The sequence below is a fragment of the Micromys minutus genome (assembly GCF_963924665.1).
Source record: "Micromys minutus genome assembly, chromosome: 7".
In the NCBI taxonomy this organism is placed as follows: Eukaryota; Metazoa; Chordata; class Mammalia; order Rodentia; family Muridae; genus Micromys; species Micromys minutus.
The window spans coordinates 34,663,440-34,689,504 of record NC_137976.1 but is presented as its reverse complement, the minus strand read 5'-3'; the positions used below and the strand labels follow the sequence as shown (position 1 = coordinate 34,689,504).

The window sequence follows — 26,065 nt, the reverse complement described above, 5'->3', positions numbered from 1 at the left end:
CGTCTAGAGACAAGCCAAAATTTTTTAAGTTATAAATAAACTAATTGATTATTATTTGAGAACTTTTGGAAACGGTATTTCATAGTAACAGATATCTTAGATAGACAAAAATTCCACAAAATTCATTAATTAAGTACACTGACAATTAGATTGAGGTCACAAGTATCACTGTGAGAACAATAAACTAATTGCCTCATGCTGGGTAAACTATAGTATGACATAAGCAAATCCTTTAAAGAGATTTATAGCCTTAATTCACATCTTCCAGCTTACCAATATAAAATGCACATGGCCTCAATGGCATTATGAAATAATTATACAGTACAGACAACCTCACATTTTATAAAGCAGAAGTATAGAAATACATTTAATTGGTATCTAACATTTTCCCAAAGAATTCTAGCATCTATAAAAAAAAAACTTCAAATTACTTTCAATTTTAGAAATGTATTAACTAACTATATTAACTATTTTTTGCAAGGCCTTGGGATTGTTGGATTGCTGGGTCTCCGTGAAAATGGGATCTAAATCCCTGGATGCCTCAGCTAGAAAGCGATCCCAGTATTCTCACAGTTCTGATACTGAGCACAACAAAACTTACTTGAATGTCGATGTAAGTAAGTGGGAAGAATTCCCCAAACTCTAGAGAAGGTCTCCAGAGGGAGATCTCTGTGGTAGACTCTCTCTCTCTCTCTCTCTCTCTCTCTCTCTCTCTCTCTCTCTCTCTCTCTCTCTCTATCTATCTATATATATATATATATAATATGCACATCATGCAGCCGAATCTCACTCATCTCTTTCTCTCTTCTTATCTACCTTTATACCTTTACAACATCTCCCTTCCCTCAAAGGGAACATAAACACACAGACACAAACTGACACACACACACACACACACAAAAAAAGCATAAAAACCATCATCTTGTGGAAGCTGTAGTGTGCCATAGTGTGTCTGACAGCATGTACTTTTGTTCTCACAGCTTTACGTACAAATATTTATTGCCACTGGTCTGTTTCAAGGTCTCTGGCTTCTGCTACACTATTAATACTGAAATTTTTCCGGGACAAATATCAGATATATTGCTGTTCCCCGTGACATGGAGATCCTACAGTGCTCGGTCTGCAGGATTGGCCCTTTCACATGTTCTAGAAGTTCATAGATGAGTTAAATGTTGGGGTGCACGAATTAAAAAAATGAAAAACCCATTAGCTTTCTCACATCTTCACAACCATGGGGAACTATCTGGGCTACCTCACTCAGTGCTCCAGCCAGCAAGGGGGCAGTGCCATCTTTCCTGCTCTCACCAACTTGGGGCTGTGCCTTCTTGATCTGGGCTAGCTCTGTTCTGCTGCCCAGTTGAGGTGTAGGGCTGTTTTCCATCTCCAGAGTGCTACAGTCTTGAGGAACAAGGCCAGTTCCTCCAATTCCCTTAGGTAGTGTTTGTGGTGTGGTGAGGCATCTCATTTTTTTGGCTCATCTCACCCAAGCCCATGCCCACCAGGGCCAGCTTTACTGTATTGTCTAGGCATAGTGCAGGTTTCAGAATAAATTATGAAACGTCACACTGTCTGAGACTCAGCATTGATACAAACTAGACATTAAAAGAATGTATTTCTGAATAAACAGATGAACTTGACCACCATGCCCAAACATATATTGTTTGTTCTAAACAGACATGTAAGGTATGCCATATTGGTCTGCTACAACCTGGTGTCCATATGCTTTGCAATTCTACTTTTCAAGGGTGGATGACCCTTGTATTGTAGCAAACAGAATATGGGCAAGTTAATATTATGTTACTTCTTTTATTTACAAAGTATTGTGACTTCTGATTTATTGACAGGATGTCTTGTTGGCTTTGATGAAGCTGGCTGCAACAGAGGAGAAGACTACATGCTAAGAGTATAGAATGATTAGAATCAAGGCATTCCACTCTATAAGCCACAAATAGCCATTTCTTGACCACAGATACTTTTGTGAATTTGGAAATGGGTTCTATTTAGCTGAGCTTTGTTTGTGCCCACCGCATCCTCTATCCTCATTGCAATCTTGTAAGCATCCCTGAAGGAGCAAACAGTCATGTCTAGATTCCTAATCTATAGTAACTGGAAGATAGCAAATGTTCTTGGTTTCACTTTTATTGTGCTTTTTAATGATACTTTTTAAAGGCCAAGAAATAACATATTGTAGAAATATGAAAAATTAAAGTTCTTATTGGACAGAAAGATTAAGCTGGTGCTGAACTAGAGCCCCTTCTGTTACAGTGTTCATAGTACTGAAAGGTACTCTTCATGCTTAAAGAGGAGAAAGGGAAATGCAAACCCAGCTACCAACTCTGTGGTCTACAATAATGACTTTCCTATGCAGTAGTGGCAAAATGAGATGGAACCTACCCCTGGTGTTACTTGGGTGGTTAAGAACCTAAGACCAGATAGGCCAAAGGGTCTTGAGTGAAAACAAATACTATTGTTTTGCTAAAGAAACATAACAATAAAAATGACCATGAATGACATTCTATTGTTATTGGTAGATCAATCATTGCTAAGCCATCCATAGAGCAGGTTTTTCCTGTAGTGGATGAGAATAAATAACAGAGAACCACCATCGTACAGCTTGAAGAGCATGAGAGACCTTGGAACACTCAGTATTAAATGGCATACCTCCCCTCAGGGTCAGGAGACAAAAGGATTGTAAAAGCCTGAGATGATGGGTGACACCAAGGAAACATTGTCTTCTAGACAAATCAGGACTGATGCTCATATGAACTCACAGAGACTCTAGCAGAATATACAGTGCCTGTATAGATTCAAGCCAGGCGCAGTCTCAGCACTGAGACATTGGATATGGCTCCCATCTCTAACCAATGTCTCCATGAAGATGCTTGCAAAGGAAAAAAATAGTTTTCTTTAGTGGAAATTTACTGGGTATATATATTACATTTCAGGGTAGGCCTTACGCTTAGCAATAGACAGCCAACACAAAATGAATTCACTGGTATTTTTTGCAGACTTTTTCATTGCATGTTAGTTTTATTTGCTTTTGCTTTTGTTTTTTAAATCGTTCCTGTCTTTTGCTTATATAATATGTTTTCCATGTGGGAGTTTTGGTGTATATGTGTGTTTCTTGTGCTTTTCCTATTTCTCTTTATTTCTGTTTATTTTTGAGAGGGAAGAAAAGAGAGCGGGAGAGAGAGAAAGAGGGGGGGAGATGAAGAAGAAGATATGGACTTGGATGGGTAGGGGGATGGGAGGATCTGAAAGTTAGTGAGACTTGCAGCAGGTATTATCTTGATGGTCCCCAAATAACTCTGTATTCCTGAAGTTTTCATTTGCTTGCTAATTCAATATTTGCTTATTTCAGAATTTTTTCAAATCATTAGTGTGAGGAGTCAGTCTTTAAGACTGACAAATTCTTATGAAAATAACAAGTATACACTAAGTGGATCCACAAAAACGATGCAGAATATAAAGTTGTAGGTCAATAAAATTTAGTTAAGGTCTATCAAATTGCTATATAGTCCTTTTTCTGATAATAATTTGATTTTTTTTTGTCTGACAGAAATAAGTTAATACAGTAGATTTACATATTTTAGACAGTTTAGTGGGTATCTTAGAGACTGAATATATTAAAAAGATTAAACTTTTAAAGTGTTTGTATTGTTAGAAAATAGATTTACTAAGGAATTGAAATTAAAAAATCTTAGAACCAAGTTATTCTATTATATGTATGGCAACAATAAAACATAGTATAAGTGTATTCTTCCAATATACAGAGAAAATTAACAATAGGTTTGTTTTAATTAATAAGAAAAATAAAAGAGAACACATTATGGTTGCAGTGAGTAAACAATAAGTGTGAAATTTAATCTCAATTAGTAACTTTCAGTTAACTGAAAATCATACATGTTACATTACATAAAGCCCTGAAATTAAAATTGCCTATGGAGGATTTTCATATCAGAAGCTGCTTTGAGATTGTATAATGAGTGATACTTGTAGACATCAAGTTGCATGAAAAATAAATTAATCTTCAACCTAATAGACTTGTTTTCATGCTTTGATTGTTATTAGGTGTCTGGCCCTTGCCATCTCTAATCTTCCATTAACACAGCAAGATAGTGATTGTACAGGTAACAAGCCTAATAGCCAAATGATTATTAAACTGATGCCAGCCACTGAGTAGTAGCAGGAGAGCTGTGACTCTAACGTTGCTTGGGCTGTGTCCTGTGCTCATGTCACATTGCCTATGGAGAACAGAAAACTCAGAACATTTTTATATAATTGGATTTAGAAAGGTATAAAATTTTACAAATCAAAATCATTGTGAGGTGTATCTATTAGTTATTAAAAATAGTTTTACAAAACATGTCAATGTGTTCTCTACTATAATTTTTTTTAAAGTTGGCCAAATCAGAGCACAGCAGCAATTGCATTAGGTCAACAATGAGTGTAGGCTTTATGCATCTCTGATGTCTGAGAATCTCAGTCAGTGCCCGATCTCAAAACACAGACCTGACTTTGTGCAAGAGTTTTTCATCTAATCATGGAGGATATTCACTATAATTACTGGTTTCTTCTTATAAAAGGTGATCCATGAGACCTCAATTGTAATACTTCCTATCTTTCTTATTGTCATACTACAAGAGAGTGTAATATGTAATAACGGGCCTCAGAGTTAGGTATCTCTGAAAATAAAATAAAATAAAATTGATAGTAGAAAAATAGGTGAGTGGTAGGTAGAACTTTAAGCGGGACAAGTGCACTAAGTCAGGATGAAAGTCAGCCTCTAGGCTGGTCCATCAGAATGCCCTTGAACATCACTGAGAATGAGTTAGTGTTGAGGCCCCACTCATTTTCTCTGATTGTCCTTTCAACGTTCTTTGCCCTGTGTACAGCTGACTGCTGTGAAGCTAACTTCTGACTTTAGAAATAGAAAAACACAGTGACACTAAGCCAGACGAGGAGGCTGATAGCAGAGGCAATAATGAGTTTTGTATAGATAAAGAGATACAATGTGAATGACAGGAAGATATGGCATTGTCACTGTGACTAGAGAAAGAGGGGGGAAGGTGTCTAAGAAGGATGCCCTATGGGCTTAGAGACACAAGAATGATATTTTTCAATGAAATAATGTTTCAAAAACGACAGGAATTCCACTCAGAAAGGCATTTTCACAATGTTGCAGGTGTTTTTCTGTTCCCCAAAAGAGGTAGGCTTCCACTGACCTTTTTGCTAACCATGATTAAATTTCAGTTTACCAGAATTTTTCATTATCTCAAGATATGTGTGCAAGAATGACTCAGGCTTAATGTGACTTGACTTTTTAGCCTGGAAATTACTGTTTTATGGTCTTCTACATTTAGTATTTCATTTTATGATGCAAAACAGTCAAAGGAGATAAATGATCAGATTGTCTCCTATGGAACAGAGCTGCTCACTTGATTTAAATGGAAATTTGTGTTTTTATGAAAAACTGGACTTGTATTGATGAACAAAGATAAGATTGCTCTACTAAGTAGCATAGTGAAATAAAAACTGTCTCAGAAAACTCATAAAAAGTAATATTTACGGTATAAAACACACACACACACACACACACACATACACACACACACACACACACATGCACATTCATACTGGCCATTTAAGTTCTTCATTGCATACTATTTGGTCATGAAGATGAAAATCCCAGGATGATGGTTGTGGAAGATGTGTGGTATACACATATCTTCAATCAGAGTAAAGACAATGTTTGGAAGCGATAATTAGCATGTTGCCTTTAATAAATATTATAAGTACCAGCCACATAGAAAAAATGATTCAGCCAGTGGATCAAGTAATCCTCTGGGTCAATTGCAATGCCATTTTGCCATGTTTTCTTTTTTCCCCTGAGAACATTAATACAGCCACATTTATATCCTTTGTTATCGTTCATTTAAGAAACGCTTAATGGTCTGTGTCTACCAATGAGAAACTTGAAATAGTTTATGACTATTTCTTGGTGAAAACCACATGTATGTCTTATGGATGGTTTTCCCCAGCAGTGAATTGTGAGGCTGTGTGCAATGTCCCAACAATCGGTGCCTTCCTTCATCCTGGATACCATTCATCTGACATTTCTCAGGTGATAGTCTCTGACCTCTGCCATCTCCTATGCAAATTCACCTCTGTCTCACACCTTTACTCAGCTACATATGTACTTTAGCTTAAATTTCCAAAGTAGTTTTTGGTTCATTCTGGTACAGCACAAAGTCAGACTCTAACAGGATATGATAGGGGTACATGGAGGGGAACAAGGTAGGTGTAATCCAAGGAAGTTTGCTCTATAAGATTTGATGAGTACATATCACATAAATAATTGAAATTATTTTAAGGCTTAGAAGAATATTTACCATTTTATAGCACATTCATCTGCCATTGTCCTGGAAGCATTCCTCCATCAGAGTTCTCCTGACAACACATGTATGAAAATATATGTGTATTTTTCCTATTCTTTTTCTCTGGAATACCTCACAAAATATAACAATGTTCCTCCTCCATTTTTCTCTTCAGAAGCAAATCATACAAACAAGGTTTATTGTTTGTGTCTTTCTATGTATTTCTGTGTAAGAGCTGTACATGTCTATATTCTTTGCTCTGTACTGCCTGAAAATATATTATTAGATGCTCGTTTTCACTGCCTCAATTCCAAAAATTTCTGCCTCAAATCTATCAGAAAGGAAAGCAATACATAAAGGTAAGAAGATAACCCTTGTTGTATTCCTATTTTAGTCTCTTTTATTAGATCACACCTGTTGTCTAGTCACATTTGCAAACAGCATCTACTGTGACCATCCAAAGCATATACATGGATAATTCTCCTTCTTTCTTGGAGCCTCTATTTTTGAAGGCTCTTCTACCACACTTACTTTAATAAAGTGCCATTTATTTTTGTATTTTACCCATTTTTTTTTCTTATGGGAGTGTTGGCAATGACCCTTGCCATAGGTGAGAAAAGGCACTGTACTTTTCTTAACCCTACATTTAATAGTGCATTCTCTATACTGGCTGTGACTACACCCAAACATCAGTATTTCCCGACACAAACCTATTTAGAAACATAGCCTAAAGGATTCATTAGAACTGAATAGAAACACAAAGAGGAGCATTAAGATGTTGGAGTATGGTCTCACAAAGCACTTACTTTTATATTTCTAAAGGCAAATAGTAAAGAGACTTATAGTATGGAACATGAAGCTAAATAAAAATGGGATAGGGAGAGGAGGAAGAAGAGGAAGAGAAAGAGGAGAACCAGAAAAAGAGACATAGAGAAGTAACTACAAAGTTTTAAAAACTTCGCATTTGCCACAAGAGGAGTTCAGATAAAGCATGTAAAATATGGCCTTGAGAAAGTCTTTTAGTAGTTATTATTTTGTATGCTTTTCAGAGGAAAAAGTATATAGTTTAATTCAGACACAGAGGCTCCAAACTGAAAGTTGAACTTCTTCATATTACTTTTACTTTAGATACTTCATTTTATGTCTCCATATAAAGATTTCATATATTGGCATTTAGTTTATACACAGAGGACTAAGATACAAACACAGTTCTGATTTATCTTGAGAGTGTTAAGTAATGTGGCATTAAAGGTCATAGTGGGCTGGTGAGATCTCCCAACCAATAAAGCTTGCTGTGCAGCACAGCCTGAGGACCTGCTATTACACGAATCCCCATAAGAAAAGATAGATGTAGTGTTGCACATCTTTTATCCCAGCAACCCCAGCATCCAGATAGGAGACAGAAGATGGAAATTAGTCCAGAAGCTAGCAGGCAGGTACCCTCAAGCACACAGAGTGGCAGAAACACTGGAGAGCAGGCCTCAGCAGGGTGGACCTCCATATACTTGCTGTGGCACACACACACACACACACACATACACACACACACACACACACGTACCTCATAGATACAGACACACAGATGGTGATAATGATCATAAATAAAACAAAAATTTAAAGTCAATAAATACTATTTCATGTGCAACACAAGAGGAAAATTGACCAGTGACTGGAATGCCTTAATCTTTTTTTCTTCCAGATTGCTCCACTGTTTAAAAGAACAAAAAACAAACAAAAACTCTGAAACTGAATAGAATACACACATCAATTATGCCTGTTGACACGGGCTTTGCTTGTTGTTTATTCAGCAGAAGATAACAAAGAATTCAGTTGTTTGCTCAGCCCTTCATCTTTCTGATAGGGAAGTCTTTTCAATCAGAACATCACTGTGCATTTCAAGAGACACGTAATGCTAGTTTTCAAAGGGAAGCCTGGCCATGCAGGAAACCTGATGTCCCTCTGTGACAGAAGAATGAAATGTATTTAGAAAAACCTCCTTCCAAGTAGCCCATGTTCCTGGGGTCATACATGTATTCAATGACCATGGGAAAAAAGATTATCCCTGGGATATGCTGTGTCATCACATAGATAGAGCTGGAGTTTAGAAGAAGTTGGCAGTGGGTTTCAAACAATATTGCCACCATCTTAAAACTCGCAGTATATTTTTGTTTTTTTAACAAGGACCTTCTTTCCCACTGTTATCATCATACATTGCACCTGGAAAACTACATTGCCTCCTATGTAGGAGGGCTTTGAAAGGAGGGAGATACAATCAGCTATTTTCTTGTGGTCTTTGAGAAGACCCAATTTGCCAGAATTGTCATGCTGTGGCTTATTCTGCCTTCTCCTGAGGATTACACACACAACACACATAGAACATCTTCAGGAGACTGATGACTACACAAAGGATGCCTAAGATCCTTTATACCATTTGCTTTTATGATGTCTTGTCAGCATTTATATTTCCCAAATTTCAGTGAAAGGCAGATGTGTGGGGAAGTGAATCTTAGCCATGCAGAAGAGGACATGCTAGGAGAGGACCAACAAGGGCTGATGGAACCTCACTCTTTGCAAGACCTGCGGAAAGAAAGTTCTTCTGCAAAACCCTAGGCTGCCTCTCTTGCATCATAGCCTTGAAAGAGGAATTATTTTTAATTCTCAAGGCCCTTAATATTAGCACAGTTCCTTCTAGCTAATGCACAACATAAATTTGTGTAGGGGTACCTCACCATAATTTTTTTTAAAACCAGAATAGCTGAATAATGAAAAGTTCTAAGTACTAGAAATTTGCACATAGGAAGCATTATTAATTTTCATTAAAATGATCTAAAACTATATTGAACCAAATTTTACCTTCAATGACTTTCAGAACTCTGAGTCTTGCATAGCCTCAAGGTCATCTTTATGAACACTAATTATAGTTTAAGTCTATAGACGCCAGGATTTGAGTAAATCTATAATAACCTCATGACAAACTCCTGAAATTGCATTTTCAAAATAAATTCCTGAGGCACTCTAGTTTTTTTGTAATTTATCTTCATTATGAGAACAGACTATGGAACGTGAAAATAGCTTTTGCAAATGTTCTCATTATTTGGGACTGACTATGAAAATGTCTATTTTTTAAAACTATCTAAAAATCAGAAAATACTTTTATACCTTAATATTTTCAATGATGTGACATGTTAAGATTTAAAATATTATGATGATGAACCAATGGCAAAGCTGTGACTTCAAAGTGTAGATTTTATGTTTACCTGCTCCAATGACTCTCTCAATGCGAATTCTTGACGGATCAATCTCTTTTGCAAATTCGTGGACTGCTAGGGATGGGTCTTCATAGGTATCTGGATCAATGTACGTTTTAGTTCCTGGGAAACGCACTGCAACAAAATACAAAATTGATATAATTCAATAATATTTCATCAAACATGTATCTTGTGACCATGTAAAGGGAGAAGTTGACATACTAAGGTAATTACATGTTAATGGTTTAATTTATTATGTTTTCCCTTCAGGTTGATATCTGCACAAAAAGGGAAAATAGAGATCCACAGTGAATAAATTCTCTCTTGCTTTGCTTTTCGGCTTCTATGTGTTGAACAGCCTTTGTCACATGATACTATCTCCAGGATATATTATCTTATTATAGGCAGAAATACAGACACAGGTAAGCACAGAGAGGACCCTCTGAAAAGAATGAGCTTGAAATAAATCTTTCCTCCTTAAGAAATCTAAGGTAAAGAAATGGGAACATTACAGTGACTAAACTGGACCATGTGGTTCAAAAGCTTTGGAAATGTTTTATAAAAGGTTCTGAAAAAATCTGGAGACAGAGGCTTAATATGCTGTGAGAAGAGCCTAGTGGTAATTCTGGAGAGAGGTCAGAAGACTAGAATACAGGTGGTAATGGCAAGAGTGAAGACTGAATTTATAGTATTTCTTATAGGAATAAGAACTTGACTGGGAATCTGACTGAAGGACATTTGTGTTACATTCTGACAAAGAATTTCCCCACCCTTTTTCCATGCGCCAGTGAAAAGTAAATCTAAAGGTTACTGAAGAAGAATATGGCAGTGGCCCAGTAAGGCTCTGACACAGTACCATGAGAATTGTGATTTAAAAACATAATAGAGAGCTTTGAAAAAATACTTCATAATTTAGTCAGAAATAAGTAAGTTTAAAATTATGGAAAAGGAGGATGTGACTTGTTAGAGAGAGAACCATCAAAAAGAAGCTATGTACTCTCCTTTGGAACAATAAGGTAAGCCTTAAGAGAACTGCAGGAATGGGCAGGTATCTCTATGTCACACAAGATATTTTTAAAAAAGATTTATTAATTTTACTTATATGAGTACACTGAAGCTGTCTTCAGACACACCAGAAGAAGACATCATATCCCACTATAAATGGTTGTGAACCACTATGTGATTGCTGGCTACTGAACTTATGACCTCTGGAAGTGCAGTCAGTGTTCTTAACCACTGAGCCATCTCTTCAGCCCCACACAAAATATTTTTAAGAGGAGGGATACACTGGCATATACTACTAACATAGGACCATCTAGATATTTGTTTCCTTAAGATTAATTTCATTTTCATTAGTCATATGAACTCTATACTTATTGGTTCAAGCTGGAAAAAAATCTGTGGCATCATGTTTCACTGATTATAGTGCTGTAATGATAAAAGTAGAAGGACCATGGGTAGGCTTGTGGAGGCTTCCACTCAACTTTAAAAGAAAGCCAGGAGATCCAGGTAATGTCTAGATTTGGTATTATTTTGCTAAGTCCTGATAGAATAATGTCTAAAGCTAAGAAAGCAAAGATAAAGATGGAATAGAAATTCCAGGAAGCTAGGAACTATGAGAATATGAAATACCTATTGAGAAAGACTATAGGCAGCAAGTAGAGCCAGCTTATGAATATAGTATGCTACAAATGGCTGGATGTAATGCCCAAGTCCTTTGAAACTTATGCCATTCTATAACATGACCTGAATGATAGAGTCAAAGCTATCTGAGCAAATATTTACTGTGTTATATTTTTCTTGTTTTGGTCCAAACCTTGTTTTGTGTTCCCTATGTCTGACTTTTGGAATCAGCATAGTCATATTAATTTATCTGGTCTCTGTGACTCTGTTCTTATTGGAGCATTGCTGAGCTAATAAGACTTTAATGAGTGGGTTCTGGGAAATGGAATGAATGTATTTGATATTGTACGATGCTCACTAAATTGTCTGGAATGAGGGGCAGCATGCTATGGTTTAAGGAGACATATTTGGAAATCAAGTTGATGGAAGGTAGACTCATGATGGTTAATTTTGATTGACAAATAGAGGAATGTTTTGGGAGTTAATAAAGGTCTTCTTTGGGTGTGTCTATACAGGTGCTCTAAGATAGTATTCATAAGGGAGAAGACTTCCTCTTATCTTGGTGGACCAATTGCCTGAGCTAGTATGAGGATGAGGCAATGGGGAAAAGCATGATAATCCCCAACATAGGCAGTCCATCATAGTATATTCTGTTGTTTTTTTTTTTTTTTTCTGCCATGAGTTGAATGTATTTGCTCCATCATAGCCTTTACACTGAGACCTCTGAGACCATGAGCAAAATAAATCTTGAACTTATAAGTTATATCTGTTCATTATTTTGTTACAGAAATCTAAATAACTAACACTTACTATAAAATGGGTGAATGATACTTGATTTTGTTAGTTCTCAGAAACTGAAAGGCATACCAATTCACAATTCAGTAGTATGTTTAGTCTCACATTCTTACAGCAAAATCTTTAAAAACAAACAAAAAATAAGAAAGCAAGTTTAGACGAGGCAACAAGATGGTCATTAGTAGCTACAGTTTGCTTCGTTAATTATTATGCTTGTTTTCTTCACTTTTGGCCTTTTGCCTATGCCTTCTCTACATTTCGATATGCACACATGAGAAAATTAGCATTTAAAAAATAGAACCAGAAAAGTACATTTCCAGATGTATGGGACCTGTCATTGATTCTGAAATGCTATGTTTATCTTGACTTGCCAACGTTTAATATGAGGAAAAGAGACAGTTTGTATCTCTATGTCGTATTCATCTGTTCATAACCTCTATGCTCTACTGATAACTTAATCAGAGTTACAATTTATATTTACCTCTGATTCTGCCAGAGAATTAGTGTCAGCTCATTGTATGTATGGTCATGTTGGAAATACTACTTTAAAGACAGACAAAAATGCTATTCCTAATTCATACATAATGTTAATAACTAAGCCTTTTGTGTAAAATCGATAATGCCTTCCTAGACTAGGTAACATTTTTCCATGAAAATGCAATATATGTAATATCAGAGAAAATAAAATACGGCCAAATGAGTCCCAGTTGTGAATATCAGGTTTTGAATTTAATTATTCTCTGCTTTCTTAAACACTTTTCTTTTTCTTCAATTCCTTGGCATCTTCAGGTTTTTTCCAATAGGACTTGCTGAGCCCATCTGCTTTAGTTTATGCTAATCTGCTACTTGGAAAGCAGATAATAAATACCTCAGAAGCACCGTTTCTCTCTGCACCCCAGTAAAAGAGCCCTGCAGTGAATCTTAAGGTTGCCCGGCATTAGTCATCTGCCCACATGTCTGCAGCCCGATTTTTGCAATCTGTTTACAATGTTTTGAGGTTGTTTCAGGCCAGGTCTCTCAGGCAGATGGCTCTCAGACCACTTTGAAAATTGATAAGTGCCTTAAAAATTTCCCCAAGTCATCTCAGAAATTTATAATATTATTACTTATCTCCCTTTTCGGTTTTGGCTTTGCTTAATTTAAAAGAAAAGGGAGGTCTAAGGTCTGAACAAGTTGCTCTGTATTTTATCTGTATACTTTGGTTAATTAAAGAACATCCTTTTCTTGTTACTTTAGTATCTCTCAATAAAAAAAAGCTGTCATGATGAAGGAGTTTGGAATTTGAAGGTGAAGGTGGAGGTGGGTATTTGGGAGAAGAGAAGGGCAATTACCCAACCAACTATAGTAGTAATTATAGCTTGCTGAGGAAGAGATCTTCAAATGAATATAACCTTGGAGTCAGCAAGGGGCTTCATACATATTCTAAGAGTTAAAGAGCTGATATACCTTTATAGTGCTAATGAATTGTAAATTGCTTTGTTGTATGATTAAGTGACAACCTCTCCAAAATGGAATAAGGGTTTCTCAACAGGTCTTTATCTAATGCTCCACTAAACAAAACTGACTTGTGTTCCAAATCCTTTGTGATGGTGAATAACTAGACACAATTAGTCATTGCATATTTTTAGTAAATGCAATTTGTTGGGTTCCCCTGCCATTTCACAGAAGAAAAGGTAATGCCATTTAATGAGAATCAGGTGCAGTTTCCTCCTTAAACCTGGAGCTTGATGGTGCCCTTCATGCCAAAAGGTTGGAAATGATCTTTTGTTTGCTTTCTTAACACAGTGGATCATAAACTTGAATGGTGCTCCGGAGGCATCGGGAGGACAGAGAGCAAGGAACAAAGGAATACTCACGGTGGTTGTTCTGCAAGTGTGTTCTTCTCTTCTCTTCTGACTTCATTTTGGCCTTTATGTACCATTGACACCTTACAAAAAGGGAAACAAGGTCATATAAGCATTATGTAATACAAGCATAAAAACAGTTAGCGGTGTGGGAAAATGGCTCTTCCAGGGTCTTGAAACAGATTTCTAACACCTATGTCAGAAGGCTCACAACTCCCTATACCTCCAGGTTCAGGAGATCTACAAACCTCTTCTGGTCTCCATAGACAAGCTCACATACACATACCTTTCAACATACACATGATTTAAAACGAAAATTAAAACAAAATTCAAAAACATTAGAATACATATTATTTATGGACAAGGTTCTTGTCTTTCTTCATAAAGAACAGCTTAAAAATATGTTCATAATGTAAAAATGCTCCATATAATATTTTTGATATACACAAAGCTAGCATCAGAGAGCACTGTCAAATGGACTGATTCAAAATATAAAATTACCATAAAATATTTCATTATCAGCTATAAATATTCTCTCTTTTTATGTGACTTTTAACGAGAATAACTGATTGTTTTTAGTATCAAAAGTAAAAACTATTTTGAATTATAATCTTAAAGATATAGAAAGTTGGGCTGGAGAGATGGCTCATCAGTTGGGAGCACTGACTGCTTTTCCAGAGGTCCTAAGTTCAAATACCAGCAACCACATGGTGGCTCACAACCATCTGTAATGAGATCTGATGCCCTCTTCTGGTGCGTCTGAAGACAGCTAGCTGCAGTGTACTTATAAATAATAAATTAATTAATTCAAAAAAATGTAGAAAGTTAGCATCTATTTTCAATGATAGTTCCCAAGGTGGGTTCTTTCTTAAAAGCTAAACATTTCAGAGTGTTGTTCTGCTTTGGTGTGTGTGGTTAGTCTCTCATGACTATTTTAACTCAAGTAACTTCAGCAAGATCTATGAGATTTGACTATTCACCAAATTGATATTCCAGTTGCTTAAACAAAATATATCTGTATTACCCAGTACAATTTCTCAGTGTCAAATATACCTGTATCTATGGTAGTTTAAATATTCATTCAGATTGGCTTTTTACTTTCTATGGAATTAACTTCCACTGAATGTCCCTCTACAAAGTTCATAAGAAGTAGTTCAGAATGACTGTAGCCAATGTAGTTCACACAGGTCCCTGCAATATGTAGTGTTTGGACAATTTTCAATGTTATAGAACATTGAGCTGTGAAGCTGAGAATAATTTAGTGTTAAGTTTCCCTTGTCAGTAACTTCTTTGTTTAAGGGGTATTGATATTCCAATTTTTCTGATCATAGGTAACATTTGAAATCTATTCTCAAGTCTGTTAGGTTAAATTTTGCCCGTAAAGATTGCTGCATTTTAAGTCTGTGACATTTATAATTAAAGGCAATGCTTTTTACTGCAATAGGTAAAAGTTCTTGTAATATCATTGCATACTCTCCTGCAAGGATAAAGATTCTAAGACACTTATGGTCTATGTAGGATTGGGGACAAGGGAAAGAAAAAGTTTCCAAGGTGTTAAATAGATGTGTGTAATAAAAGGAAAACAAAAACATTTGGTTGCATGTAAAGTCAAAATGACAATGTGATACAGTTTTAAAAATACTGCTAATACCTTATCTATTTTACCTGCTTAGTAAACATCATCAAAAGAACACTAAATATAATAAACTTCTCTTGGACATATTCTTTACTTGCTATAAAATAAATTCTTTCAGCAACTCATGAACTTGGGGTATGGATATATTGACAATAATTTATTCATCATAAAATTGGACACAAGTGAAAGTACAATGTGAACATCTTCAGATATAATAACACAAATACATAAAGCATATCATATTATCTAAATTGCAGTAATTTGATATCACCATGAATTTTGATTTAGAAAGATTCTTTTTTTTATTTTATTAAACGACTTTATTTTGCAAAACAAAGATAAAGATTTTAAACATTTTTTGCTTAAAATTATACATTTTTGTCAGTACTGTTTTTTCAGACATTAAAATAAATTTTACATAAAACCATGTGAATATGTTTTTTAGTCAGTACTTGATTTTTTTCAAGGGCCTGACAGTATGCATTGAAAATGTACTAGTTGCAATAAGCGTAAAGTACATGCAAAACAAAACGCAACATGGAAATAGTCAAAGTCTTCTTGTTTTGTGAATATATGTATATTTTTTGTTTTCTTTATTTCTTGGACTTCATACAGTCTGTGAGTTGTTTCTGGGGAGTGCAAGCCTCTGGGGTTAGCATCCCACTATCAGTGACTGTATATTATGTCTGTTCTTTTGTGACTGGGTTATCTCACTCAGGATGATATTCTCTAGATGCAGCCATTTTCTTAAGAATTTGGTTAAGTCATTGTTTCTGGTGGCTGAGTAGTATTCCATTGTGTATATGTACCACAATTTTTGTATCCATTGGTCTTCTGAAGGACATCTGGGTTCCTTCCAGCTTCTGGCTATTATAAATAGAGCCGCTATGAACATTGTGGTGCATATATCTTTGTTGTGTATTAAAGTGTCTCTGGGGTATATGCCCAGAAGTGGAATAGCTGGGTCTTCAGGTAGTACTATATCCAATTTTCTGAGGTATCGCCAGACAGATTTCCAGAGTGGTTATATTAGCTTGCAACCCCACCAACAGTGGAGAAGTGTTCCTCTTTCTCCGCAGCCTCGCCAGCATCTGCTGTCATCTGAGTTTTGGATCTTGGCCAATCTGACTGGTGTGAGGTGGAATCTTAGGGTTGTTTTGATTTGCATTTCCCTGATGGCTAAGGATGTCTAGCACTTCCTCGGATGTTTTTCGGCCATTCGGTGTTCCTCAACTGAAAATGATTTGTTTAGCTCTGCACCCCATTTTTTAATAGGGTTATTTGATTCTCTGGTGTCTAGCTTTTTGAGTTCCTTGTACACCTTGGATATTAGGCCTCTATCTGATGTGGTGTTGGTAAAGATCTTTTCCCATTCTGTTGGTTGCCGTTTTGTTTTCTTGACGATGTCCTTAGCCTTACAGAAACTTTGCAATCTCATTAAGTCCCATTTGTTAATCTTTGACCTTAGAGCTTGAGCCATTGGTGTTTTGTTCAGGAAATTTTCTCCTGTGCCTATGTGTTCTAAGGTTTTCCCTACTTTCTCATCTAATAGTTCCAGTGTATCTGGTTTAATGTGGAGATGTTTAATCCACTTACACTTGAGCTTTGTACAAGGAGATAAGAACGGGTCTATTTTCATTCTTTTGCATGTTGAGTGCCAGTTGGACCAGCACCATTTGTTGAATAGGCTGTCCTTTTTCCATTGAATGTTTACTGCTCCTTTGTCAAAAATCAGGTGACCATATACATGAGGGCTCATTTCTGGATCTTCTATTCTATTCCATTGATCCACTTGCCTATTTCTGTACCAGTACCATGCAGTTTTCAGCACAATTGCCTTGTAATATAGCTTGAGGTCAGGGATAGTGATTCCCGCAGATGTTTTTTTGTTGTTGAGGATGAATTTCACTATTCTAGGTCTTTTGTTATTTCATATGAAATTGCACATTGATCTTTCCAATTCCATGAAGAACTGGGTTGGAATTTTGATGGGGATTGCATTGAATCTGTAGATTGCTTTTGGTAGGATGGCCATTTTTAAGATGTTGATCTTTCCAATCCATGAGCATGGGAGATCTTTCCATTTTCTGAGATCCTCCTCAATTTCTTTCTTTAGAGGTTTGAAGTTCTTGTCATACAGGTCCTTCACTTCCTTAGTTAGAGTCACACCAAGGTATTTCATAGTTTTTTTAACTATTGTGAAGGGTACCTTTTCCCTAATTTCTTTCTGCACATGTTTGTCCTTTGAGTACAGGAAGGCTACTGATTTGTTTGAGTTAATTTTGTATCCGGCCACTTTGCTGAACTTGTTTATCAGCTGTAGGAGTTCTCTGGTGGAATTTTTGGGGTCACTCAAGTACACTATCATGTCATCGGCAAAGCGTGATGTTTTTATCTCTTCCTTTCCGATTTGTATCCCCTTGATCTCTTTTTGCTGTCTAATTGCTCCAGCCAGGACGTCCAGTACTATGTTGAATAGGTAGGGAGAGAGTGGGCAGCCTTGTCGAGTCCCTGATTTTAGTGGGATTGCTTCAATTATCTCGCCATTAAGTTTGATGTTGGCTGTTGGTTTGCTGTATATTGCTTTTATTATGTTTAAATATGGGCCTTGGATTCCTGTTCTTTCCAGGACTTTTAACATGAAGGGGTGTTGGATTTTGTCGAATGCTTTCTCAGCGTCTAGTGAGATGACCATGTGATTTTTGTCTTTAAGTTTGTTTATATGGTGGATTACATTGATGGATTTCCTTATGTTAAACCATCCCTGCATCCCAGGGATGAAGCCTACTTGGTCATGATGAATGATGGTTTTGATGTGTTCTTGGATTCGGTTTGCACAGATTTTGTTGAGTATTTTTGCATCAATGTTCATAAGTGAGATTGGTCTGAAGTTCTCTTTCCTTGTAGGGTCTTTGTGTGGCTTAGGTACGAGGGTTATTGTAGCCTCAAAAAATGAGTTGTGTAATATTCCATCTGATTCTATCTTTAGGAATAGTTTGGCGAATATTGGTGTTATATCCCCAATAAATGTCTGATAAAATTCTGCACTGAACCCGTCTGGACCTGGGCTTTTTTTGGTTGGGAGGCTTTTGATGACTTCTATTTCTTTAGGTGTTATAGGGTTATTTAGATGGTTTACTTGGTCCTGGTTATACTTTAGGACCTTGTATCTGTCTAGGAATTTGTCCATTTCCTCCAGATTTTCCAATTTTGTGGAGTATAAGTTTTTGTAGTAGGATCTGATGATTTCTTGAATTTCCTTAGTTTCAGTTGTTATGTCACCACTTTCCTTTCTGATTTTGTTAATTTGGATACTCTCTCTTTGCCCTTTAGTTAGTCTGGCTAGGGGTTTATCAATCTTGTTGATTTTCTCAAAGAACCAACTCTTTGTTTTGTTGATTTTTTTCAATGGTTTTTTTGTTTCTATTTGGTCTATTTCTGCCCTAATTTTGATTATTTCTTGCCTTCTACTCTTTTTGGGTATATCTGCTTCCTTTTGTTCTAGGGCTTTTAGCTGTGCTGTCAGGTTGCTGATGTGAGCTCTCTCAGTTTCTTCTTGGAAGCACTTAGGGCAATGAGTTTTCCTCTCAATACTGCTTTCATTGCATCCCATAAGTTTGGGTATGTTGTGTTATCATTTTCGTTGAATTCTATAAAGTCCTTAATTTCTTTCTTTATTTCTTCTTTGACCCCGCTATCCTTTAACAGAGCGTTGTTTAGTTTCCATGTGTATGTGGGCATTTTGTTGTCTTTGTTGTTGTTAAAGACCAGCCGTAGACCGTGGTGATCTGAGAGGATGCATGGGAGTATTTCTTCTTCTTATATCGATGAAGGCTCGTTCTGTGTCCAATTATGTGGTCAATTTTCGAGAAGGTGCCATGGGGTGGTGAGAAGAAAGTGTATTCTTTTACTTTAGGATAGTATGTTCTATATATATCTATTAATTCTAGTTGGTTCAAAGTCTCTGCTAGTTTTGCAGTGTCCTTGTTCAGTTTCTGTTTCCCTGATCTGTCCATTGGTGAGAGTGGGGTGTTAAAGTCTCCCACTATTATTGTGTGGGGTGAAATGTATTTTTTGAGCTTTAGTAGAGTTTCTTTTATGAATGTGGGTGATTTTTTATTTGGAGCATATATGTTAAGGATTGAGAGTTCCTCCTGACAGATTTCCCTGGTAATGAGCAAAAAGTGTCCTTCTTTATCTTTTTTGATAACTTTTGGTTGGAAGTTTACTTTATTCGATATTAGAATAGCCACTCCAGCTTGCTTCTTGGAGCTGTTTGGTTGGAAGTTTTTTTCCCACCCTTTTACTCTGAGATAGTGTCTGTCTCTGTCTCTGAGATGAGTTTCCTGTATGCAGCAAAAGGCTGGATTTTGTTTATGTATCCAGTCTGATAGTCTATGTCTCTTTATTGGGGAGTTGAGACCATTTATGTTAATACATATCAAGGAATAATTGTTTCTGTTTCCTGCCATTTTTGCTTTTTTGGGTTGAGTTGTGTCTGTGTATTTTTCTTCTTTTAGTTTTTTTGTTTAGGAGTTTTCTTGTTTTTACTAGGCTGTATTTTCCCTCCTTGTATTGGGTTTTCCACCTATAATTTGTTGTAGTGCTGGGTTTGTGGTCAGATATTGTGTGAATTTTGATTTGTCTTGAAATATCTTTGTCTCTCCATCGATGGTGATTGATAGTTTTGCTGGGTATAGCAGCTTGGGCTGGCACTTGTGCTCTCTTAAGGAGTGCATGATGTCTGTCCAGGCTCTTCTAGCTTTCATAGTCTCTGTTGAGAAATCGGGTGTGAGCCTGATTGGTCTGCCTTTATATGTTACCTGACCTTTTTCCCTTACTGCTTTTAGTATTCTTTCTTTACTTTGGGCACTTGATGTTTTTACTATTATGTGTCGGGAGGTATTTCTTTTCTGGTCCAACCTATTTGGAGTTCTGAAGGCTTCTTTTATGCTCGTGGTCATCTCATTCTTGAGGGTAGGGAAGTTTTCTTCTATGATTTTGTTGAAGATATTTACTGTGCCTCTTAGTTGATACTCTTCTCCCTCTTCTATTCCTATTATCCTTAGGTTCGGTCTTCTCATTGTGTCTTGGATTTCCTGGACATTTTGGGTTAGGAGCTTTTTGTTTTTTGCATCTTCTCTGGCTGTTTTGTCTATGTTTGCAATGTTGTCTTCTGCCCCCGAGATTCTCTCCTCGATCTCTTGTAATCTGTTGGAAATGCTTGCTTCTGTGACTCCTGATTTCTTTTTTTGGTGTTCTGACTCTTGGGTTATCTCTTTTAGCACTTTCTTTATTGTGTCAATTTCTGTTTTAATTTCCCTCTTCCATTCCTTTATTTCTTTGGTTCTGTTTTTGTCTCGTTCTTTGAGTTCTTTGAGGGTTTTTTTTGTTTCTTCTTTAAAAGCTTCTGAATCTTTTTGCTTTTCCTCCCTTTCTTGTTTAAGTAACTCTATCAGCATCTTGAGGCATGATTTCAGGTCTGTGTCTTCTTTCTCTGGATTGTTTGGAATTCCGATGTTTGCTACTATCGGAGAGCTGGGTTCTGGTGTTGCTAGATTGTCTTGGTTTCCTTGGGATATACTCTTTCTCTTTCCTCTTGCCATTTTGTTGTCAGTGATATGTTCTTGCCTTTCCCTTGTATCTGGTCTGTGTCCCTGGTACACTTTCCGTGTGCACTCCGCAGAGATCTCTCTACTCCCCGGCAGCCCAGGTTCCGGGTGGCAGCTGGGCCAGGCTCTGCTCTGCGTCCTGAAGTTGCCTTCGGGTGGGAACAGACGTTCCTAAGATCTGTTCCTGGTCACAGATGCTCAGCCTCTCCGAGCCACCTTTCCGGCTGGCAGGTGGGCCAGGCTCTGCTCTGTGTCCTGAAGTAGTCTCAGGGTGGGAACAGAAATTCCTAAGATCTGTTCCCGGTCACTGGATCGGGGAGGACAGGGCAGGTCAGGGCAGGGGGTGCCCTCTCTGTGTGCACTCCGCAGAGATCCCTCTGCTCCCCCGCAGCCTAGGTCTCCCACTCACCAGTTGCTCAGCCTGTTCGAGCCGCCTTTCTGGCTGGCTGTTGGGCCAGGCTCTGCTCTGTGTCCTGAAGTCGTCTCCGGGTGGAAACAGAAGTTTCTTAGATCTGTTCCCGGTCACTGGATCGGGGAGGACAGGGCAGGTCAGGGTAGGGGGTGCCCTATCTGTGTGCACTCCGCAGAGATCCCTCTGCTCCTCCGCAGCCTAGGTCTCCCACTCACCAGTTGCTCAGCCTGTACCAGCCGCCTTTCTGGCTGGCAGTTGGGCCAGGCTCCGCTCTGCGTCCTGAAGTCGTCTCCGGGTGGGAACAGAAGTTCCTAAGATCTGTTCCAGGTCGCAATTTCTCAGCCATTACGAGCCGCCTTTCTGGCTGGCTGTTGGGCCAGGCTCTTAGAAAGATTCTTAATTTCCACTTTAACAATTTCTTTGAAGATTATTAGGGTACATACAATACTAGATAATTTAATTTAAGAGAACTGTGATCTTGTAACCAACAATAAACAACAAATCCATTTATCATGAAGTAGATCTAAAATATTCCATTTTCTACTAATTTAGTATATGACCAAATCAGATCGACTGTGTGGTGTATGTTACTTACATTTTGTAGAATAGGAATTAAAAGGTTTTATTTGTTGTTGTTGGATTTTTATTTGCTGTTTTGTTTTGTTTTCTCATCTTTTTCTTTCATCAGGATCTGAACTGCACACATATATCTACTACCTGTGGCTGTCACTTCTTTATCTGCTGTAGGAGTTTTCTGCTAGGGTTTAGTGCTTTCTATGGAGTTATTCTGGGAAGCTATTGCTTGTTTTAAGTGCATTTTTGTACAGTTTTAAATCATGAAAATGGAATCTTGTATTATGTACATTTAAAGATTATTAACACAAGTCTTGAGGTGTTTTTTGTGTCCTTACTCATATTTACAAATGCCTTTGGTTTTCTGTTTTTGTGAAAAAGCATCACTTGAAAATCAACTTGGGGAGAAAAAGGCTTTATTTTAGCTTACAACTGTCAATTTTTATCACTGAATGAAATGGAGAGGAAGCTGGAGGTGGAAATAAAGCAGGGGCTAGAGAGGAATGCTGCTTACTGGTTTGATCCTTGTGGCCTAAGCCTGATTTCTTATACTTTCCAGTATTATTGGTACATTTACACAATTGAGTATGACTCAGCTATTAAAAACAATGACTACATGAAATACTTAGGCAAATGTATGGATCTAGAAAATATCCGAGTAAAAGAACCCAATCAATAAACAAATAAACAAACAAACAAACACCCATGGGGTGTACTCACTGATAAGTAAATATTAGCCCAAAAGTTTGTAATACCCAAGATACAATTCACAGACCACATGAAGCTCAGGAAGAAGGATGACTAAACTGCAGATGCTTCAGTCCTTCGTAGAAGCGAAAACAAAAACGTTATCAGGAGGAAATATGGAGATAAAGTTTGGAGCAGATACTGAAGAAAAGGCCAGTCAGAGACTGCTCCACCTGGGGATGCAGCTCACATACAGCCACCAAACCCAAACAATATTGCTGGTGCCAAGAAGTGCATGCTAACTGGAGGCTGATATAGCTGTCTTCTGAGAGGCTCTGCCAGAGCATGACAAATACAGAAGCAGATGCCCACAGCCAACAAACCATTGATCTGAGCACAGGGTTCTTAATGGAAGAGTTAGAGAAAGAATTGAAGTTGAAGAGGGGGTGCAACCCCATAAGAACAATACCAACCAACCAGAGCTCCCAGTGACTAAACTACTATCCAAAGTGTACACCTGGATGGACCCATGGCTCCAGCTGCACATGTTAGCAGAGGATGGCCTTGTTGGACATCAGTGGGAGGAGAAACCCTTGTTCCTTCCAAAGCTTGATGCCCTAATATATGGGAATGTAAGGGCAGGGAGTGCAGGAGGGGTGGGTGGGTAGGTAAATACCCTCATAGAAGCAAGGGGATGGGGGATGAACTAGGGGGTATGGGGGAATTCAGAAAAGGAGATTGCATTTGAAATGTAAACAAAATAGATCCAATAATAAAAAAATTAAAAAAAATAAATGTTTAATATTACTTCAAAACAAGTTACTTAAAAAGAACTCCAACATACTCTCTTCAGTCTCATTTGTAAAGTCTAAGGACTTTCATATTGGCCATCATCCCATATATTATTGGGAGAGGGAGCACCTTCATGGAAGCAACGGAAGGGGGAGTGGGGATGTGATTGGGTGAAGGGGATAACATCTGAAATGTAAATACAGAGAATATCCAAAAAAACTCAAAAGATTAAAATATGGTTTCAGTACACTGTCACATCAAAATTATAAAGGTAGAAAACTCAGTCCAAGATAAGTGAATCCCTTTTACCAATAGGATTCAGATCTAGATCTCTGTTTTTTCAACTTGGAATAATTGAAGAAATTAACATATTACTCTAAAGTAGAAAAATATTGCATTTATAAAAATAGTATAATTATAATAAAGTAAATTTTCATATTGACAAAACATCTTACCTTTTTTTCTTTTTCTTAATGATTCATTTATTTACTATATACACTGTAGCTGTCGTCAGACACACCAGAAGAGGGCATCACATCCTATTACAGATGGTTCTGAGCCACCATGTCTTTGCTGGGAATTGAACTCAGGACCTCTGGAAGAGCAGTCAGTGCTCTTAATCACTGAGCTATCTTTCTAGCCCCCTAACATCTTACTTTCATAAAAATTTCACAAAAAATTTTATGTAAGTTTCTCTGTTTAATTAAAAAACATTTTTCCCCCCAAGAAAAATCACGAGTCATCAGAATATAGTAGAGAAAAAAAAATCAGGAGTAAGCTATTCTTTACTATTCAGCCTTCAGACTTCTTGACTGCAGGTTTTGGCTGTTTGTTTATTAAAAACTGAATGTTGGCTTCACCCCCTGCAGCCCTATGGAGTTCCCCCCGGGGGGGGTGGCTTTTCTGTCAGGCATTCAGTCACACATACACACATGTGAATACACATAAAGAGGGGTTGTCCACCATCTTGGAGAGAACCCGGAATGATGCCTTTACCTCCCAGTGATGAGGAAGAACAGCGTGAGGATGACTAGCAGAGTGAATCCCCCGACGGCCGCCGTGGCTATGACCAGGATCTGCCCTTGCTCTGCCGCCATGTCAGAAGCTGAAACGCAGACAGAGGGGACACTTGGTGGTCAATATCTTACTATGATGATGGTTATTATTTTTAAAGCTCAGTAGTTTAGACATTTATTTTAACAGGTCTCTAAACAACACGCTTGACTAAAAAGTTATATAATGTTTGCAGAACTGAGGCCACCACCCACCACACAAAACTTTCTTCTTAAAATTATAACTGAAGTATTTGAGGTCATCAGCCACCACACAAAACTTTCTTCTTCCTTAAAACTATAACTGAAATATTTGAATTCTTAATGCTTCCTTTTAAGATTGCATATGCGTCACACTCATTTGGTACCTGTTTCTATAATATGAAAATTCTGTGCTGTAATTTAAATTAATAAGTTAAAATTGTTTAATTTGTATCTAATGTTTCACTAATTTACATATTAAAGATACAAATTTCCATATTCACAGAACAAAGATATATGCACATGAACAAGAGTTCATGTGTATATGTATGTGCACATGTGTGTATGTATTATACATATGATATATGTGTATATGCATATGATATGATGTATATAACACATATGCATATGATATGTATGTATATATTTTTATATATGTATATTTATATGATAGATAACAAGTGGCAGAGAGAAGACTATTTAAGTGCTTTCTTTTTCTTTTTTTGTTAAAAGGCCATATCATATATAGTAAAAACATACTATTTTTTTCTGATGCTTAGTAATAGTTTTTAAATTGACAGACCCTAGAATCACCTCGGTGATGCTTGCATTTGAGTATACGTATCATGGATGGAATAATTCATGGGTTGGGATCCAGGAATGAATGAATTAAAAGGCGGAGCTGAGCACCAACATTCATTTGTTCACCAGCTGCCCCTTGACTATTATGGCCACCTGCTTTGGATTGTTGCTTCCAGCCCCAACTTCCCTTGCTATGTACTGGAGCTGAAAGACAGAATAAACCTTTCTCAATAAGTTGCTTTTATGAGAATGGTTTAATACACAAAGAGAGAAATAAACAAAGATATTGTCAAAAGTATTTAAGTTAAATTTTGACTTGGGGGCCTTGCACAGTATAGTCAAGAAAGTTCTTGTAAAAACTGTAGCAGCTCCATGTCCCTAAAACACACTGATTGGTTCAATTCATTAGTGTATTCTGTTTTCTTTATTAATAGTTTTTACGCTGGGTATGGTGGGATATTGCTTAAATATAATGTATACACACACAAACAGAAATATCAGAGTGAGTCCTTTAAAATGCAATATTGTTGTGTGTTAATGAATTAGTTAAGAAGTTTCCACATGGATTTTATGACTACAATCCAGGCTTTTAGATTTTAGTTCTGTTTTCCTTCCTGTGCTATAATTTTTA

General features: G+C 37.1%; 1 protein-coding gene across 1 annotated transcript in view; it reads right to left on the bottom strand.

The window, feature by feature from the left end:
* EPHA6 (EPH receptor A6) overlaps positions 1-26,065 on the bottom strand; it is a gene marked incomplete at both ends in the record, with an annotated part of 946,557 nt that overhangs the window by 279,087 nt on the left and 641,405 nt on the right. Inside the window, 3 exons of the mRNA XM_080918921.1 lie at positions 9,635-9,760; positions 13,900-13,970; positions 24,596-24,704. Of these exons, the coding sequence (XP_080775047.1) occupies positions 9,635-9,760; positions 13,900-13,970; positions 24,596-24,704 (306 nt within the window). The remainder of the gene's footprint in view (positions 1-9,634; positions 9,761-13,899; positions 13,971-24,595; positions 24,705-26,065) is intronic.